The sequence below is a fragment of the Anolis sagrei genome, chromosome 1 (genome assembly GCF_037176765.1).
Source record: "Anolis sagrei isolate rAnoSag1 chromosome 1, rAnoSag1.mat, whole genome shotgun sequence".
Classification (NCBI taxonomy): Eukaryota; Metazoa; Chordata; class Lepidosauria; order Squamata; family Dactyloidae; genus Anolis; species Anolis sagrei.
In genome coordinates, this window is record NC_090021.1 from 200,514,537 (window position 1) to 200,536,406 (window position 21,870).

Sequence of the window (21,870 nt, forward strand, 5' to 3'; positions counted from 1 at the left end):
TCCCTTGAGAACAGTGGTGGCTAAAGTTGTGCTCGTGGGCATCATGCAGATCCCTGGGGCCACAACCAGAAGTGACATCACATCCTATAGGGCATCTTTAGATTTGCTGATGTGATCTTGAATCATAGTTGGAAGAGACCTCATGGGCCATCTAGTCCAACCCTCTGCCAAGAAACAGGAAAATCGCATTCAAAGCACCCCCTGGCCATCCAGCCTCTGTTTAATAATAATAATAATAATAATAATAATAATAATAATAATAATAATAAAAACAACTTTATTTATACCCCACCACCATCTCCCCAAGGGGACTTGGGGCGGCTTACATGAGGCCACGCCCATCAATGCAGTAAACACAGAATAACACAAAAACACAACAGAAATCAGAAAATAAAGTAACATAAAATACAAAACCAATGTAAATAAGCAACCCAACAATAAAAAATCAAAACATTAAGACACTAAAACTATCAGTGTGGCCAGGGCCAAATTCAAAGATTAAAAATTTTAAAACACTGAGAGATAGGGCAATGTAAAATATCAGGGAGGGAATCTGGGAGATGAGGATGGATTTAATTGCACAACTGGAAAATAAAGTGCTTCTGAGGGCATTGTATGTAGTGTTTGGTCAGGGATTATCTTACATTCAACTATTGAAGGCACATTGGAACAGCCAAGTTTTCAGGCTCCTCCTGAAGATTGCCAGGTGGGGACTTGCCTAGTATCTCTGGGGAGCGAATTCTAGAGTCGAGGGGCCACCACAGAGAAGGCTCTCTCTCTCATCCCCACAGGTCACGCTTGTGATGAGGGCGGGAGTGAGAGAAGGGCCTCTCTGGAAGATTGAAGAGGTCGCATGGGTTCATAGATGGAAATGCGTTCGCGCAGGACCCAAACCGTACAGGGCTTTGTAGGTCAAAACCTACACCCTGAATTGGGACCGGAAAATAAATGGCAACCAGTGGAGCTCCTTAAACAGAAGGGTTGACCGCTCCCTGTAAGTTGCTTCAGTTAGTAATCTGGCTGCTGCCCGTTGGACCAGTTGGAATGTCCGGGCCGTCTTCCAAGGGCAGCCCCACATAGAGCGCATTGCCTCCAAAGAAGGGAGCCTCCACCAAACTCCAGGGCAGAGAGTTCCACTGCTGAATAGCTCTCATAGACAGGAAGTTCTTCCTAATGTTCAAGTGGAATCTCCTTCCCTGTAGTTTCCTGTCAGAGAGGTGCTGGGAAGTGAAATCCCCCCCCCCCCCACACACACACAGCTTGTGCGGTTGCTGACCCCTATTTAGCTGTGCTGGTTTCATATCTTCCGAGTAACATGTTTGGAATAAATACAATATTGATGGAAAGGTAATACCACCAAAATTAGTGCAATTTTATTGAGAAGTACCCTATTCTAATACAGGAAAATATGTGTATAAGTAGTTAGTTTGTGTATTGGCAATATCCATAAGACTTCACCGCCTCCGCCAATAATTTTTTTCAGACAGTACAAATAAATATCTCAATACAATATAACAATAACTACATGCTCTGTGTGTGTGTGTCTGTATTTCTTTATCCTATCAGGCTAATACTGATCTGGATAGCTACAAAACAACCACCTCCACCCTCCCCCAAATTAAAGTCACCTTCCACTGTCCTTATATCCCAAGATCAGATCCCAGGTTATCTGCTTTGAACTGGATTTATATGAGTTTCTAATGCCACATAATCCCAGATAAACGATAATTTAGGATCAGATCCTGGGATATAGGGCAGTGTAGAAGGAGCCTAGGAGTTATAGGAGAATGCCTGTACTCCAGAGATATTTGAATACAAAAAAAAAAAAGATTGGATACCTGATGAAAACTTGGAACACCCCACTGCCATGTTTGCTTTCCAAGCAGCTGATGGTCACTGTCAGCTCTCTTGGAGAGACAGAGGGAGGGAGAGGGAAGGGAGAAGGAGTAGCTAAGCAGAGACTGGCACACACTTCTTTCTCCCTCTCTTCCACCAGAAAAACAGCACAGTTGCAGCTGATCTATTCACTGTTGCCATTATGATGTTGGAGCAATGAATATGTCCATAGAATAAATATCCCACTTATACAGAAAATAGAAAATAATAGAATTCAGCATATAATTGTATACATTTGTTATACTGTTCAATTTCATCGTAATCACAAACAATATTATATGAGTTTTTGTGCAGTCACTCTGAAATGGTATCAAAGACGTGTCTTCTTATGTCGAGTTGAGTATGAATCAGCCTTACTCCAGGCCTTCCTCTGGTCATCTAAAATTATTATATAGATCAAAATTTGCTGCGAATATATATATATATATATATATATATATATATATATATATATATAAAACATCATACACTGAAATACATTTGAAGATACTTGCAAAGTTATAAACTTAAAACTTATTATATACATCAACATTTGCTGCAAATATATCCATTAAACATTATATGCTAAAACACATTTAAAGGTACTTACAAAGTTATAAATTTGACACTTGTTCTCCTTAGAGATTAGATACCACTAAGTAACAAGGCTGTATCTCTAAGGAAAACAAGTGCTAAGTTTATAACTTTGTAAGTACCATTTCAGAGTGACTGTACAAAAACTCATATAATATAGTTTGTGATTACTGTGAAATTGAACAGTATAACAAGTTTATACAATTATACGCTGAATTCTATTATTTTCTATTTTCTGTGTAAGTGGAATATTTTTTGAGCTTACTAATTCAGGAACCCATTCATATTGTATGTCCATAGAATGGCAGGATGAACAGGACATGGGATCAGGATGAACAGGCTTGAATGGTTAAGTTGAACGGTTAAGATTCTGCAAATCAGCAGGACTTACATATGTTGATGATGATACAACTTTATTTGTATTTCGCCTTATCTCCCCAAGGGGATTCCAATGTACAATGGCAAACATAAGACAGACAAATACTGACATAAAATCCCAGGAAAACTCTATATATGAAAACAGCAATTAACATATAGTCAGCCCTTCATTTCCACAGATTCTGCATCCATGAATTCTACAGCTTGAAAATATTTTGCCGTTTTATATAAGGGACACCTCTTTATTATGCCACTGTATATAATGGGACTTACACATTCATATATTTTGGTATCCTTGGCAGCCTGGAACCAAACCACAGTGGATACCATGACCCCTGGAGAGTATCACTGTGTTTACACAGAAGCCGTTTCAGCTCAGCTATTTTCATCCTATTTGTCTTCTTCAAATGTGCCAAACCAGAGAGGAGAAAGAAAGCCCCGTAGTATCGATGCAGTAGAGCAGTGGTTCTCAACCTTTAAGGTGTTTGAACTTCAGCTCCCACCGTTCCTAACAGCTGTTAAACTGGCTGGGATTATTGGGAGTTAAAGTCCAAAACAACTGGAGGGCCAAAAGTTGCATTATCTGAATGCAGAATGCAGAATTGACTCTAGGAATCAACCATCATTTCTTTGCATGTGTGACTATTATAATATTTGTATTTTTACAGAAATAGAGTCAAAGCAAGCAGAAAGTTCTACAAAATGTCCAAAGACTACTGGGGGATTATCACAATGGATACCATATAAAGACCATTGCTATGCATTTGATATGGGATTTTACAATTTCTCAACGTATACCTCAGATGCTGCGAAAGATGTCTGCAAGAAACTTGGTATGTCCAAATATATATATATGTATATCATGTCATTTTTTTCAAAAGCAGTCATGACATTTGGAATATTTTGATGTGGCATTAATGTTTTCAGTATTAATTGAAATGCTGTTTTAAAGTATTGCCATAAATGGTTTTTATGAAAGTGAAATAAGTTACTTTCTTGAAAAGTTTTCATCTTCTTCCCATTCACTATCTCCCATTAGATCCTTCTGCAGCACTTTTGACTATCAATGATGCAGATGAAAATAAGTTTGTGATGGCATACTTAAGGAAACATTACTTCATTACTGGAAGGGTATGGCTTGGAATGCAGTCTAATGGTAAGGAGTGAGTAAGTATAATATATATATAACATATAATTATGAACATGCTACAGATTAAATTAAAGTCTAGGCATATTTTGAGCTCACTGAAATGAGAGAGATTTAACTAAATTCTTTAGTTCCTTTGAACTTAATGATACATCACTTTGGATTGTATTCTTAGAATTAACCGTGCATAGTAAAACAAAAAATGATTCAATATAGGATATAGATAGCATGAATTTATCAACACTTTTCTCATGGTTAAAATAAGGAACAGAGAATGACACATGGAGTCATATCTAGAACTTGGTTGTTTCAAATCAGGACTCAGAAAATAATTCTTATCAGTTCTGCACCTCATAAAAGGGACAAATTATCAATAATATAAGAGTGAATCAAAATATCCACATTCAATCTGTAGAATTTATTTTAATCAACTTTCAGAAAAGACAAATATACAATGCCCTGTTTTTAATACACTTTATCAATCGTGAACAAGCTTCATCATGCCCTTACTTTAAAAGTTTTAGGCTGAGCTGCAAGTCACGGTTGCATCTTTGTCTTCACCTCTTAATCAGACATGAATCTTCATCCTGACTTTTTTCAGGGTGATAGTCCAATGGCATTGATTTGTGTGTGTGTGTGTCAGGAACAAGTTGAGAAACTGTAAGTCACTTCTAGTGTTATAGAATTGGCTGTCTGCAAGGACATTGCCCAGGGGATACCCGGATATTTTATCATCCTGTGGGAGGCTTTGAATGTTTGCCATATATGTACCCAGAAATCCACTCTGGGTCCCCTTAGGGCAGTGGTTCTCAAACTGGGGGTCGCGACCCCCAGAGGGGTCACCTGGCAACTTTTGAGGGGTTGCGGGACTGCCTCGTTTGGCCCCGCCCCTTTGTGTCCCTGGAATGCCTGCCGGGCAACCTCTGGCAGCCAAAGAGCCAGCCAGCACCCGCACCTGAAAGAGAAGGACGTCCCTTAGTCCACAAGTGGTTGAGAGCCACTGCCTTAGAGAGATAGAGCGGAATATAAATAAAGTGTATTATTATTATTTATGTGCTGTGGTGTGCTGACTTGCATTGTCATGCAACAACACAATGCCCTTGGATATCAATGCTTTGCATTTTGTCTGAATTTTAGGCTTCAGCTCTTCAGTGATGGGTACTGTTGATTGTTGAACCTTTTTCTGATAATGTTCAAACATTTCCCTTCTTTTGGGCAAATGATAAAGGGAGGAGCCATTTATTCTTTCACCAGAGTTGCAAATAAACTGTTGTAATACTTTTGAAATTGCAAAGCACTATCAGGGAAGACAGCGACATTGTACACTAATACGATAGTATGGCCAACAGAAGTTTTCATAGAATCAGAGTGTGGATGATTTTTGACTCTCCCTCGTACAAATGGAGCAATGTTAGTTCCACTTGCATCATTACCATGCCACAATTTGATTTTTTTTCTTTTTAAAGCATATAGAATAATTGATGAATTCTGTATAACCATTACATCCTTTGTGGCACAATTGTACTGTAACTGTGGTATTGTGTAGCAAATTCTGGCCAGTCCCTTATTTTAGAAGTGGCTGCCAGACATCCCACTCTTGAGTTGCTGTGCGTTTTTATTGGCTATATTTTATTGGCTTCCTGAGTTTAAAAACTGACTCCTTTGTTTGAAGGAGGGGCTTCCTGAGTTTAAAAACTGACTCCTTTGTTTGAAGGAGGGGCTTCCTGAGTTTAAAAACTGACTCCTTTGTTTGAAGGAGGGGCTTCCTGAGTTTAAAAACTGACTCCTTTGTTTGAAGGAGGGGCTTCCTGAGCTTAAAAACTGACTGCTTTGTTTGAAGGAGGGGCTTCCTGAGCTTAAAAACTGACTCCTTTGTTTGAAGGAGGGGCTTCCTGAGTTTAAAAACTGACTCCTTTGTTTGAAGGAGGGGCTTCCTGAGCTTAAAAACTGACTGCTTTGTTTGAAGGAGGGGCTTCCTGAGCTTAAAAACTGACTCCTTTGTTTGAAGGAGGGGCTTCCTGAGTTTAAAAACTGACTCCTTTGTTTGAAGGAGGGGCTTCCTGAGTTTAAAAACTGACTCCTTTGTTTGAAGGAGGGGCTTCCTGAGCTTAAAAACTGACTCCTTTGTTTGAAGGAGGGGCTTCCTGAGTTTAAAAACTGACTCCTTTGTTTGAGAGGAGGGGCTTCCTGAGTTTAAAAACTGACTCCTTTGTTTGAAGGAGGGGCTTCCTGAGTTTAAAAACTGACTGCTTTGTTTGAAGGAGGGGCTTCCTGAGTTTAAAAACTGACTGCTTTGTTTGAGAGGCGGGGCTTCCTGGTTATCCTATATAAACCAGTGTCGTACACTCAGTAACCTATACTTTCACCCCTGCATACAGACAACATCAAACACACACCAAGAGGGGGTCATTAGCAACCTCTAGATGGAACAAACACGAAAACTTCCCGTCTCATGCACGAGCTGTGGCATGTTCAGCTTTTTCACACTACAATTACTCAATTACATCTGCCCCAAGTGTAAACAAATCACTCGCATGGAACACAGGATCCAACAACTCGAGGACCGTATTAACACCCTTAAGGACATTCAGGAACTTGAGCTGTTCTTAGACACCACACACCACACTGTCCTAGACACGCAGCCCATATCACACCAACATTACGGGGAGGCTCAACAGAACAGCACCTCAGTTGTGGACAACCCTCAGGCTTGGAGAAATGTCACCCTTAGAAGGACACATAGGACCCGGAAGCCTCCTCAGAATACTTCTGCTCAGCTGCAGTTACACAATAGATTCCAAATTCTCACACAACTATCACCTGACCAAGAAACACAACATATTGGGGAAGACCAGAATGGCTTAGATACTGATCAGTGGCTCATCCTTGATCAGTGTGCAGGGGATAGCCCTGACTGGGACAACACTTCACAACATTCACACTTGAGCAATCGCGCAGGTGTACCATCCCCAACCGTAGACCAGGTGCAACAGGAACACATACAGGAGAACCATAGGCTCTTGGACGAATCTCAATGGATTGTCCTTGACGAATGCACCGGGGATGTCGAGGAGGAGGACAACACTTTTCACCTACACAATTCACACCAACAGGATCACTTTTCTGGAGACCTACACACTACAATGCACAAAAGGGGCCCTGTCATTCCCAAAAGTAAACAGGTCTTGGTAGTAGGCGACTCCCTCCTTAGAGGAACGGAAGCTGTCATTTCCAGACCAGATGGGATGGCTCGAGAAATATGCTGCCTACCGGGGGCAAAAATACACCATATCACTCAGAGGCTCACCAGGCTCCTCAAGCCCTATCACCGTCCTCCCCTCATGTTGATTCATGTAGGAACCAATGATACTGCAAGGCATACGTTTCAAAAGATCACAAATGATTTTCGAGCTCTAGGAGCAAAGCTAAAAGAATGTAATGTACAGGTGGTCTTTTCATCCCTCCTCCCTGTTGTAAGACATGGACCCACAAGAGCCAGAAAAATAGTACAGGTCAATGACTGGCTTAGAAAATGGTGTCAGGAGGAACGCTTTGGCTTCCTCGACCATGGCCTGCTTTTCCAGGAGGATGGCCTACTGGCAAGGGATGGGGTGCATCTCACACAAGTAGGAAAACACCTTTTTGCTCACAGACTCGCAAACCTCATTAGACGCACTTTAAACTAGGTCCACCGGGGGAGGGGGACAACAGCCTTGCGAACACTACTTTACCCACAATATCTGGGAATCGCCAGAAGGCTAAACGGAGGGCTGCACAAACACAACAAGGACCAAGTACCCAAAGCACAATAATCCCAATTAAACAGCTCAGGGGAAGATCTCAGGGGCTCACATGTCTTTACACTAATGCACAGAGCATGGGAAATAAACAAGACGAACTCCAACTTTTAGCACAACACCACAAATATGATATCATAGGGATCACTGAAACCTGGTGGGATGACTCCTATCGCTGGAATGTAGATATCGAGGGGTATAACCTCTTTCACAGAAACCGAACAAAGGGGAGAGGAGGCGGAGTAGCCTTATATGTCAAAAACTCTTATGCTACAGAAGAGATTCAAGACAGCAATCTGGGAAACCAGCTTGAAATCATCTGGATAAGAATCAAGGGAACTGGGACTCAAAAAGATGTCGTTGTAGGCGTCTACTACAGACCCCCAAGCCAGGAGGAAGAACTTGATGAAGTCTTCTGCCAACAGTTGACCAAACAGGCACAGAGAAGAGATGTAGTAGTCATGGGCGATTTCAACTATCCCGATATTTGCTGGAAAACAAACTCGGCCAAGAGTACAAGGTCCAACAAATTCCTCGCTTGCCTTGCAGACAATTTCATGGTCCAGAAGGTAGAAGAAGCAACAAGGGGATTGACTACTCTTGATCTCATCTTAACAAATGCGGAGGACCTGATCGATGCGGTCGAAGTGGTAGGATCCTTAGGGGCAAGTGACCATGTGCTCCTGCAATTTGAGGTACAAAGGAAGGTCGAAACTAAGACAAGTCAAACCCGCATTTTGGACTTTAGGAGAGCTGATTTCCAAAAAATGAAGGAAACGCTGAGCAGCATTCCGTGGACACAGATACTAAAAGACAAGGGAGTTACGGATGGATGGGAATTTCTCAAGAGTGAAATACTCAAGGCGCAATTGCAAACTGTGCCAACAAAGAGAAAAAATAGGACAAGTGCAAAGAAGCCAGAATGGATGTCCAAAGAACTTCTAACTGTGCTAAGACACAAAAGAGACATGCACAAGAAGTGGAAAAAGGGAGAAATCACCAAAGAAGAATTCAAACAAATAGCCAACACCTGTAGGGAAAAGGTCCGCAAGGCTAAAGCAAAAAACGAGCTCAGACTTGCCAGGGACATTAAAAACAATAAAAAGGGCTTCTATTCTTATGTCAGTAGAAAAAGGAAAAACAAGGAGGCGATAGGACCTCTTCGAGGAGAAGATGGGGCAATGCTGACAGGGGATAGGGAAAAGGCAGAACTACTTAATGCCTTCTTTGCCTCGGTCTTCTCACAAAAAGAGAGTCTTCAACCTCAGCAAGATGGAGTGGATGAGGGTTTGGAGGACATCCAACCCCAAATTGGGAAAGAAGTCGTTCAGGAATACCTGGCCGCTCTTAATGAGTTCAAGTCCCCAGGGCCAGATCAACTACACCCCAGAGTATTGAAGGAACTAGCGGAAGTCATTTCGGAACCATTGGCAACCATCTTTGAGAGTTCTTGGAGAACGGGAGAAGTTCCAGCAGATTGGAGGAGGGCCAATGTGGTCCCAATCTTCAAGAAGGGAAAAAAGGATGACCCAAACAACTACCGTCCGGTCAGCCTCACGTCGATACCGGGCAAGATTCTGGAAAAGATTGTTAAGGAAGTGGTCTGCAAACACTTAGAAACAAATGCAGTCATCGCTAATAGTCAACATGGATTTATCAAAAACAAGTCATGTCAGACTAATCTGATCTCTTTCTTCGATAGAGCTACAAGCTGGGTAGATGCGGGGAATGCCGTGGATGTAGCGTACCTGGATTTCAGTAAGGCCTTCGACAAGGTCCCCCATGACCTTCTGGCAAGGAAACTAGTCCAATGTGGGCTAGGCAAAACTACAGTGAGGTGGATCTGGAATTGGTTAAGTGGACGAACACAGAGAGTGCTCACTAATGCTTCCTCTTCATCTTGGAAAGAAGTGACAAGTGGAGTGCCGCAGGGTTCCGTCCTGGGCCCGGTCCTGTTCAACATCTTTATTAACGACTTAGATGAAGGGCTAGAAGGCATGATCATCAAGTTTGCAGACGACACCAAATTGGGAGGGATAGCCAATAGTCCAGAGGACAGGAGCAGAATTCAAAACGATCTTGACAGATTAGAGAGATGGGCCAAAACTAACAAAATGAAGTTCAACAGTGACAAATGCAAGATACTCCACTTTGGCAGAAAAAACGAAATGCAAAGATACAGAATGGGTGACGCCTGGCTCGAGAGCAGTACGTGTGAAAAAGATCTTGGAGTCCTCGTGGACAACAAGTTAAACATGAGCCAACAATGTGACGTGGCGGCAAAAAAAGCCAATGGGATTTTGGCCTGCATCAAGAGGAGCATAGTGTCTAGATCTAAGGAAGTAATGCTACCCCTCTATTCTGCTTTGGTTAGACCACACCTGGAATATTGTGTCCAATTCTGGGCGCCACAATTCAAGAGAGATATTGACAAGCTGGAATGTGTCCAGAGGAGGGCGACTAAAATGATCAAGGGTCTGGAGAACAAGCCCTATGAGGAGCGGCTTAGGGAACTGGGCATGTTTAGCCTGAAGAAGAGAAGGCTGAGAGGAGATATGATAGCCATGTATAAATATGTGAGAGGAAGCCACAGGGAGGAGGGAGCAAGCTTATTTTCTGCTTCCTTGGAGACTAGGACGCGGAACAATGGCTTCAAACTACAAGAGAGGAGATTCCATCTGAACATGAGGAAGAACTTCCTGACTGTGAGAGCCGTTCAGCAGTGGAACTCTCTGCCCCGGAGTGTGGTGGAGGCTCCTTCTTTGGAAGCTTTTAAACAGAGGCTGGATGGCCATTTGTCAGGGGTGATTTGAATGCAATATTCCTGCTTCTTGGCAGGGGGTTGGACTGGATGGCCCATGAGGTCTCTTCCAACTCTTTGATTCTATGATTCTATGATTCTATATGGCCATGTTCTAGAAGCATTTTCTCCTGACATTTCTCCAACATTTGTGACAGGCATCCTCAGAGGTTGAAGGTCTGTTGGAAACTAGGCAGATGAGGTTTATATATCTGTGGAATGTCCAGGCTGGGAGAAAGGACTCTTGTCTGTTTGAGGCAGGTGTGGATGTTGCAGTTGCCACCTTGATTAGCATTGAATAGCCTTGCACCTTCAAAGCCTGGCTTCTTCCTGGGGGGAATCTTTTCTGTGAGGTGTTAGCTAGCCCTCATTGTTTCCTGTCTGGCATTCCCCTGTTTTCTGAGTGCTTTGGGTAGATTACCCACTCCTGTGGGTAATCTGTGGCAATAGGCAGAAACAAGACTTGTAACAAATTTTCCATGCAACAGAAATTGCTTACTTGAGAGGAAGTGGAAACATCAGGCAGCTACTACGTGATTGGTAAAAGAGAGGACTCCTATCAATCCCAATAGCTGCTTGTAGTTCTTTCATTCTCCCCTAAACTAGATGCTACATAAGGATTAAGAATCTGTAGCCATTACTAACACATAACTATTTTCTTGACAACCCATCAGGATTATGGCCAGTGTTTTAATGTTCTGTGGAATAATCAACATAGCAATGAGTGCTTTCATGTTTATATTCTTTGGTCTGATTCTTTCCTGGTTTTCTGACTAGGTGCTGACTTTTGCACACACTTTTATCAAACTTCTGTAGTTACAGGGAAACCATTCAGTTTTTTTTTTTACTGGTACTCGCTTTCTAAACCTGACAAATGGATAATAAATTCAAAGAACTTGATAAAGCTATCTTCCGAATATTACTTTATTTCTGATGAATTATGAAGGTCTTATTCTTTTTTGCAGCTAAGTCCTTGAAGTGGCTGGATGGCTCAGAGGTTACATACGCCAACTGGGCCAAGGGAAAGGAAAACGCCAATGGTGAATGTAGTGTAATCTTTTCAGCAAATGGGACATGGTCCAGGATAGACTGCAAGGATGTCCAGAGCAGAGTTGTGTGCAAGGTTCCTCAAGGTATGTATGTTTTCAATCTTTTCAAGACTATCCCAGAATAGAAAGGTTGCTTCTTCAAGTAAAACTTCCAGAAACCTGCCAGCAACTTCCAAATGCTAAAGAGTTTATTGCCATGGAGTGCTGTTGATGTTGATCATTTGCTGATTACTTAAATAAATCACTTACCCCAAAACTGGTAATAATGGCAGCTCACAAAAATTATAACAAATGAAGTTAGAAACATCAAAATGAGCCAGTGTGATGTATTGTCGAAGGCCTTCATGGCTGGTATCACTGGGTTGTTGTAGATTTTTCAGGTTGTATGGCCATGTTCTAGAAGCATTGTCTCCTGACGTTTCGCCTGCATCTGTGGCAAGCATTCTCAGATGTTTTGAGGCACCTCACAACCTCTGAGGATGCTTGCCACAGATGCAGGCGAAACATCAGGAGATAATGCTTCTATACATGGCTATACAACCCGAACAACATGGCTATACAACCCGAAAAACCTACAACAACCCACTGAGCCAGTGTGGTTCAGAGGTCTGGATGTTGGACTGGGACTACAGCAGAATGCTGTTCAAATCCCCACTGAGGTATAGAAACTCAAAGCTGCACTCTCTCTACCTTGCAAGAAAGCAGTGGCAAACCTCTAAAAAAGCACTGCCAAGAAAGCAAAAGGATAGGAATCATTTGAAGGTACATAGCAACAGCAGATACACTGTTAAAATACAATTAAACTATCCATAGGATTTAAACAAACCTAAGAATCTATGGGCTAATCAGTAAAATTACTACGACTACTACTACCACCACCACCACTACTACTAGTTAGTTCTTTTAAAACAGTTGGAATGGAAAAACAACAATTGTGGACCCATCCAACTCTTGTAGGATGGGAATTCCAAAACCTGGAAGCAGTCACTGAAGAGGCTTTCTTATGTGTTCTCACACGATGTCTCTGTGAACTGGTTGGGGGAAGAGGCTGCCACAAAACTCTGAGAATTAGGTGGGCACAGTAGAAGATCCACTAAGCAATATAGAAAAGTGGCTACAGGAAAAAAAGAGGAATTTGGCGTGATATCAGGTTTTAAGATAAATAGAGAGAAATCAAGGTTGTTAACCAAAAATATATCCAAATCAAGACAAGATTTAATGGAACTGTCTGGTCTATAAATAGTGAACCAACAGGTCACACATTTGAATCCAGGGAGAGTGTAGATGAGCTCCCTCTGTCAGCTCCAGCTCCCCATGCAGGGGCATGAGAGAAGCCTCCCACAAGAATGGTAAAAACATCAAAACATCCGGGCATCCCCTGGGCAACGTCCTTGCAGATGCCAATTTTCACACCAGAAGCAACCTGCAGTTTCTTAAGTCACTCCTGACACGATAAAAGAAAAAAAATGGAAGATGAAGACTTCCTGATGACCTGGAACCAATCAATGTAGGGCTCTGAACTGTGCTTGGGAAAAGAGAGTCAGCCAAGTAGCGTGATCCCTCTCTGCCCAAGAGCCAGCTGCACAGAGGGAAGAAATCAACACACAATTCATGCAACCTTCTTCTGCACTGCCTCTGTCTCTCCCAGCGGGCTTTTAGCTCTACAGGCCCAGCTGTGCAGACCATGTGCTGCTGTCTTCATCAGGGAGAATCGTATATAAAGAACACAAGCAGCACAGCCCCTTCCCTTGCAAGTAATGGCTTAGACACTACAGCTGACCAACAACTGCATAGTATGGAGTTCTGGGGTGACTGTATCTCCACAAGAAGCAAGCGTATGGCATCATTGTCCACCCTTTTGATTTTTTGTATAGTAGAGTACAGTCTCGCTTATCCAACATAAACAGGCCGGCAGAACGTTGGATAAGTGAAAATGTTGGATAATAAGGAGGGATTAAGGGAAAGCCTATTAAACATCAAATTGCATTATGATTTTACAAATTAAGCACACACAAAATCATGTTTTACAACAAATCAACAGAAAAAGCAGCTCAAGACACATAACGTTATGAAGTAATTACTGTAATTACAAATTTAGTACCAAAACATTGCAATGCATTGAAATAGCTGTGGATCCAGGCGGGAGGCAGACTACATTAGATAATACAGAATGTTGGATGAGCGAAGGTTGGATAAGCGAGACTCTACTGTAATTTCACCCTGACAATCAATGCATAAGTATATTACTTAATTTATGACTTTAGTGAAGTGCTCAAAATATTAGTTTCTAACGAGTTGGTGCTTTTGCATGGACATTGTAACAAAATGTAAATTGCTTATGTAACTAGTTACCCTAACTTTTTTTAAATGGGCTAAGAAGAAAAATATTTTTATAATTTGTAGACCAATTCAGGCTTTATTTAGAGCAGTGGTTCCCAACCTTTGGTCCTTTGGTCCTTTTGAACTTCAACTCCCACAATTCCTAAACTGTGGTAAACTGGCTGGGATTTCTGGGAATTGAAGTCCAAAACACCTGGAGGACCAAAGGTTGAGATCCACTTATTTAGAAGGAATACTAGGTATCCATATAGGAGTTACAAGGCACATGAAGCATTAATCCAACTTTTGGGTACCTATTTTGTATGCATTTGGAATTCAGGACCTGATTTCAATGCAATTCAAGGTACATAGGCAAGGTTTATTTAAAAATATCAAAGGCCTTATGAATGAATGCCTTTGTATTAGGCAACCATGCCTGAGGGCAGGGAAGACAGAGACTATAATCCAGTAATTGCTAAGGAGTACCTTCTTGCAATGCAGAAGGTCAGAGGTTCAACACATAGTTTGGTTTTTAAAAAAAGAATCCAAAAGCAGGTGATGAGAAAGATGTCTGTCAAGATGTGGAGAGCCACTGTTACCAGTCAGAGTAGATCATTGCACAGATAAAATACCAAATCGGACCTAGGATAAGCCAGCTTTCCAGATTCCTCCAGGTACTCAGGGCATAACAGAGGGAGCACTTGTAACTTTCTTATCGAAAAGACTGAAAAAATGAGATCTAAGGGTCCTTTCATTAGTCAGTGTCATTTAGTGTTATCTCCAGAGTCACAAGGATTGTATGCTGTTGTGTGAACAGACAGCCCCAAGATCCATATCCTTAGGTTTCGGTGATCATAGATTGCCGTGCCCCATATTAGTAAATAGTGTCATGAATGTCGACATGCTGGAGGCTGCACGTTCATATCACTGCCAGTTAATAATATGGGCTTGGTTGCATTTTATTGTATCTGCAGTGGATTCCAGAACTGAATCTCAATGGATGCAGTAGGCTTAGTGTATGTTGCGAGTTCCCTGTAGTTCCTTTTTTTTAACCAATTACTCAAGTGATACTAGAAGGAACCAGTGTCTGATCTGCAGAGTTCTTCCGTTAAATCTTATAACATCTTATCATTTCAATGTGCCAACTGCTTGAATAGGATAGCGTGAGAAACCTTTCGAGCATGTTAAGGGACAGTAGTAAAATCATTTCCCCACAAATAGGCACATAAAAGATCACATCATTTGTGGTCTCCCTTCATGTTAGCAGTATAGTAAGGAATTAAATGGCATATGAACAGTTTTACCACCTAAGCACAGATTCAGATAAAAATGGACTGTTCATCATCTTTGCTTCACTGGAAATTTTGGATTGTAACATAATCCAGGCAAGGACATGACCTCTTGTATTCCATGCTAGGGTTAACAATAACCACACTTGGGAATGTTATTAATAATCAAGAGTATTTCTCAGTGTTTGATGGAGCCCTCCTCATATAAATATACCAGCCTCAGCATTGCAGAGACCCTTCTACCACTAGAAGTGCAGTACAATGTAGGAGACAAAGAAGACACCTTCTTTGCAGTGGAGCTTCATTTGTGGGACTCAACTGGTGCCAGGAGTGGCTTTGTTTTGGGACTAAATTAGAACTAGGCATTTAAAAAAATCTTCGTTTTCTAGGTTTTCTTAACAATAGCTGCTCATCTGAGGCCAGGAAAATGCGACTTGTCCAGTTCACACAGTGGGTTTCCATGCCTTAGTAGGGCTCTGAACCATTGCCTCTCAAGAGTCTTAGTCCAACACTCGAAACTACTACATATAGTTTATCTAACTGAACCTAAGAAATGTTACAGGAGAAATGCACCTTTCCCAGGTGGATAGTAACAGTTTATTGTTTTGTCAACATTGACAGAGATGAAAAGGAAGAGTCACTTTTCCTATATGTAGCAAATAAACAAAAAACATAAACTCTTTTCAAAGAAATAAGGTTTGTAAACAAGTACATTATGTACGACCGGGTATGAATTAGTCTTGTAAAACTCAGTGTAATATATGATTGTCAGATAGGCTACTCTACATAAATTGTGATCCCAACCCCAAATTGGGTTGAGGTCATGAAATATTTGGCAACAGTAAAAGGTTTCTGAACGCCATCCATTTACACCAGTGGTTCCGAACCTGTGGTCCGTGGACCACCAGTAGTCCACAAGAACTAAAATATAGTCCGCATCCTCACTGTTACTTTACCATTGCAACGAGAGCAACTGGTATTGTGAAACCCTCTTATAATGCCGAAGCTTATTAAATACGGTTTTCAGTGGGCAAGCAGATGGCAACTACTGGATGGCATATGTTCTCTATCAGAAACTAGAGCTGATGTGGTCTATCCAATGCGATTTTCTGAATCGGCATCCCAAATAACCAAACCAAATCTAAAGTTGACCAAAAACTAATTTGTAACCCTTTTGATACTAATGTTGGAGAGTGGTCCCTGGTCAAAGTGGTCCCTGGTCAAAAAAAAAGATTGGGAACCACTAATTTACATAAATCTGTTAGCAACAACATGCAGAAAATGCTTCAGCTGTATCCCACAAAAAAAGGAAAATCAGCCTGTTTAACATGACTTGCAAATGTTGATTTATTTTCAGTAAACAAAAAATATTTTTATACCTATTTTATATACCTATATACTTGCTATAGTGGAAAAGGGGTCACGAGTGGAAAAACTTTAAGCTCTAAATTAATAGTTGTGTTTTCTCTTGACAGTTTCTAATCATACAGGAGGAGCTATAGCAGTTGCTGTTTTAATTATTATGGTTCTCCTTGCTGGATTATTATACTACCTTTATAAAAAGAAACGACTACAGTGGGGCGGATTCTCTTCCGTACGCTATGAACGAGGGATCCACGAAGAGGAAACGGACAGCATGTTTGCCAGGGATGGTGATTGAAGAACGACGTCTGCTTGGCTGCTTTTAAACAAGATCTGGAATGGGCTATGCTAACATCTTCTTACAGGGTTTGCTTTGGCATATCTGTGTGAAATCTATTAAGTAGCAGCAGGTAAATTTTGGCCTCTGAGTATTGCTGCAATTTTTGTTCCTTATCATGCATTCATTGAAAGCAACCCTTTGCCCAACATTAGGAGAATAATATGTCTCATCAACAGCTATGTAAACTCCAGTTGAACTTTGCACTTTTTGTGGTCTTTTAAGATTTGCACACGCATGCTGTGATCCTGACTTTGGTTTTGGGACGTACGGCATATGCTCATATGAAGTACAGATGCCTGTGAATACAGTTTTGAAATGTAACTTATTGAACATAAACTATATAATGTGGTAGTTTGAAATACCAACCATGCTCCATTTGGCTTAATATCTATTGGATACAGAGTTTTATTTTTAATACCTTGTGTTGAAATTGGGGCTTTTTTGGCCCAAGATTTCTTCCAACTTATTGAAAGATATATATATATATATATTAGTTGCTCAAGAAAAAGAATCATGCAATTTACCAGACTACATTTTGACAGGGTTTAACTTGAATAAGCCATATATGCCATTCCTCATAGATAGATATGGAATGAGCAAAATCACAAGCTAAACAAAAACTTCACTCGTCTAGGATAAAAAGTTACACTCTTTACTCTTGATGTAGTGTTTCACATTCATTCTTTTCTTGTATTACTTTTGCCATATTTGTTGACCTTAAAAGAGGTACTAGTTATGTTCTTTATTGACATGTTAAATACACTGGCAGGAATCTACAGACACAAAGGGTGATGAAATGCTTCTAACATGGTTCAGCAGTGTTGCATGGAGTGAGTCTCAGCCCTACTTACTATGCCATTACAGATCCTATCTCTTGATACTGTGCTGTGAGTGGGGAAATCCCTTGATTTCATGTGAAATTCTGCTCACAAACATTGTTCACCATATGATGACAATTTTCATATGGATCAAGCAGCCTTTAGCTGGCAGCCATTACATGTAAACTAACCCATAGGATGTAATACCACACACACAGACACTCTCTCATCTGAGAACAAGCCCTACCAAACACAGCTGGACATGTTTCTGAGTAGATATGTATATAATTGTGTTTTTACAGAGCTTTTAAAATTAATTATATTTTAAAACTTGAATTATAACATTAAGATCTTTTAATTTAAGCAGTGATATAGTGCTCAAATTTGAAGGCATGTCAGTATCCCTGACTGTGTCTAATACGAAAGAAGAGTTGTTACATCTAAGGAGGTAGACCTTGGATTTTTTCATTCTTGCATACATGAACACAAAATTTCAGATTTTTTCTTTCTTCTGAGTAGACTAAAAATGTAGGGGGCTCTTTTTTGGCAGATTTTCAATTCTCTCTCTTCTTTTTTTTTAGCATTTAAGAACATTTTCTGAAAAATTCATTTGCATGAAAAAGGGGTACTTCTCACAAAGCAGACACTGTTTTCTGTGCACAGCTCTTTCTTTTTGTGCAAAACCCCAAGATTTTTGTGCAATTGACTTTTTCCAAAGCAAATTGTGGAACATGCCAGTTTCCCCCCAAAAAAGTTGGCTTAGTACAACAGGACTCCTTCATTGCCAATTAAGAGAAATTGTCCTAACACCCATGATTTCATATCTCCCAGAAGCACTCTCCAAATACTTTGCCAAATACTAATGAGATCCATTGTATCAATACTGTTGTTGGGAAACCCATCTTCCCACCCCTCTTAAGTTGAAGACTAAGTCAGAAAGTAGGGAAGGACTTGAGGTCTCTGGTAATAAGGTGCCCTAGGATCATACATGTCAAATACATGTTGAACTCATCCCTACAGCTTTCATTAGTGTCTATTAAATCATGTTAAGAGTTCAAGTTCATCATGTTTATTTCCTCTGTACTATACATTAGTGTAGAAACACTTGACACTATGGTTAATTAGCTCCAGATCATCCTCATTATTGCTTTCTGCCCGGCGATAGAATCATGTTCCACACTGTATTTTTGCTTTCATTATTTTAGCTTTCAGTGCAGTTTCAAACTACATTGAATGGCAATGTTGATAGGGCCTTGGTGACCAGAAAGTTCTAGGTGCACTACATCATTGATTTAAGATAACATTAAGGATGTCATAACTCAATCGAGTAAAGGTGTACAAAGTGTTTGAGCCACTGTTTAAATAATGCTACTGCTTTTAAAATTAATTTTGTTGAGGATAATAGTAAAACTGGTTTACAGCTAAGTTAATTTGTATTGGTATATACGCATATTTAAATAGCCAGCTCTTAACTTATTGTTTCCAAATGCAGTTGCCATGGCCCAGCATCACACAGATGGGAGCTTCCCATTTCATGTAAGAGAGGAAATTATCTCTGCTACCATATTGCATTTCTTCTCATATATAAGAGCAACTCATGTATGCATTGTGTACTGTATTGTTACTCATTGGTTATGATCCATCCCTGTAGACTATGCATCAAAATAGGAGCATTTAATAATTCTATCATAATCAGAATAGCAGAAATACAAAAAAAACCAACAACACTGTATTAGCTTATCAATGCATCCCTTTCTGAGACATTTTTAGCAGTCTCTTTTTCAAGGCATTGACCCATCTTACGCAGTACTGTATGTCTACAAGGAGGCCTTTGTGCATATGGAAAACAACTCTTCTAGATAGGCTTTAATATGTATTCATGCTATTGGGCTCTGTTTCCCCTTTGCTAGGATCCATCTGCATGATCATTTTAAAATTTGTAAAATGGGATGTCAGCCATTGAGTGCCATTCAGTTCCCATTAAAAGTAAGGAGAAAGAGCTAGCAAGATGACAAGGAAAAGTTGTGCAACTTCTCATACCTGGATAGGTGTGTTCTAATGACTAGCAGAGCTGGAGTAATAACCTAAAATTAAAAGTATAGCTTCCAAAAAAAAGTTAATTTATAGAGAGAGGTAACAGTAAAAAGAGAAGTAACTAGACTACTGAATATTAAAAGTACATGCAACAGGTGTCCCTGACACTAGCACAAAACCATTTCACGCCACAATAGTAATAGCTTTATGCTCACTAGGGGAAGAAAGTATTCAAGAATCCAACATTCTAGTGATGGGATATATATGGAAATTATAATACAGTGTTCCCTCACTTATCGCGGGTGTTACTTCCAAGGCCACCCGCGAAAAGTGAAAATCCGGAAAGTAGGGATGCTATATACCCGCAAAACAGCGAGTCCGCAAAAAGCGAACCGCAAAGTAGCGAGGGAACACTGTACTCTTGCAATCAACAATAGTATTTCAAGAGAACATGGGTTCAAAAAACCAACCAAAAAAGATAATGTGCAAAAACTAATGATGCCGGAAAGTCCTTAATGAAGTGCCTCTATGAATAGCCCAGGATTGCTTACACATGTCTTTATCTGTAATCTGAGAGAATGTGAGAAAATGCACTTTACTTTTGTTGAGCTCATGATTTAGATCGATACAACGACTTTAGCCAAGATCTAAAATAATAACAGTAAAGAGTTCTGCTTTGAAAAATAAAATAAAATTGGTATTTGGTAACAATGGTAAAATTGGCAACAGTGGCCAAGATCCTGTTGGGTCTTTATGCCACTCAAAGAAACCTATCCGCAGATGTCAAAGGAAGTAGTTCCCTCTCTTTTGCCAAAGACCCCGTTGTCCATGTTCCTCTCTTATCTTCTGGACCATATACCAAGGGATACATGGGTTACATCAGGAGGGGAAATCAACATCTTCAGAGATGTTTCTGACAGGTTTTCTACCCTTTAGGACCCAATTGGAATTTGCTCAGTGTATTTCTAACTTACGACCCAGTTTACAGATGGTGGTGCTTGCCTGCCATACAGATGTTTGGTGTTACAATCTTTGATATAGCCAGTGAGAAATAATAAGAGAAGTAGTAAGGGGCTACATTTAGTCTATACACAATACACAAATCAAAGCAAATATCTAACTGCATATAAAAAGAGACACAGAAGCCTGATTTTTCAGACTTTTGCATATACTCAACTGCAAGTGCAAGAGGACATGTGTGTTTACTGCATGTTATGCTCCTTTCTGTCTGCAGTAATTACTAGGCTGTGTAGTCATTTTCAGTTCTCTAATTCTGTATGCTCAGTATCACTAAATTTATGACTATTTGTACACATGGGCTTCTTTTGATGTGAATTTACAAAAGTAAGTTTATTTTAAATAAATGATCAGGGCTGTTCAATTATGCAAAATATAGATAAATTATTATCGTGTTTCTATAAAGTGTTTATATAATATTCTGAAAAATACAAATTTTATAAGTTATGTTTTTAATTGTGGGGATGCGGGTTTATTTCCAAAATTATTTGTTCTTGAATGTGTTGAGAAATGCTATGTAAATTAATACAAATGCCTTAATTTCGCTAATTAGCCCCCTTCCGAGTTTCACCACAGAACTGAAACGAAAGTAGTTTTAGAAGGATCTTTAATGGTTGTTAAATTAGATTGGTACTGTTTTTGCAAGAAATTAAAGACTATTCTTTTCACTATTAAAATGTTTTGTATTCTTCAGTATTTAAAAAATGTCATTGTTAATAAAGCTCAAATCTCACCGTAAACAAATGACTTTTTCTTGGAAAGAAAACATTACGCTGCTCACAAAGGGTGGGGGAATCAAATCAAATCATTAGCTAGGGCACTTCTGAACTGTAGAATTAAAGCAGTGACACCACTTAAACTATCATGGCTCAGTGTTATGAAATCCTTGGATATGTAGTTTGTGTGAAGTACCTGTACTCTGGCAAAAAAGGACCCAGACCTTGTTAAACTACAACCCCCATAATCCCAGAGCATTGAGCCATAGCAATTAAGGTTGTGTCAAACTGCATTAATTCTACAGTGTGGATTCACCCTTTGTAACAATGTATGA

The 21,870-nt window shown here is 40.2% G+C and overlaps 1 protein-coding gene across 2 annotated transcripts in view; it reads left to right on the forward strand.

The window, feature by feature from the left end:
* Positions 1-21,563, forward strand: part of LY75 (lymphocyte antigen 75) — an 81,920-nt gene extending 60,357 nt beyond the window's left edge. Inside the window, exons 32-35 of one of the 2 annotated variants that reach the window (XM_060777697.2) lie at positions 3,516-3,680; positions 3,887-4,003; positions 11,557-11,724; positions 16,724-21,563. In XM_060777697.2, the coding sequence (XP_060633680.2) occupies positions 3,516-3,680; positions 3,887-4,003; positions 11,557-11,724; positions 16,724-16,908 (635 nt within the window). In that variant the 3' untranslated portion in view covers positions 16,909-21,563. Of the gene's footprint in view, positions 1-3,515; positions 3,681-3,886; positions 4,015-11,556; positions 11,725-16,723 lie in introns of those variants that run through there. The other variant, XM_067472150.1, reaches the window with a different exon arrangement.
* Positions 21,564-21,870: the final 307 nt, after the last annotated feature.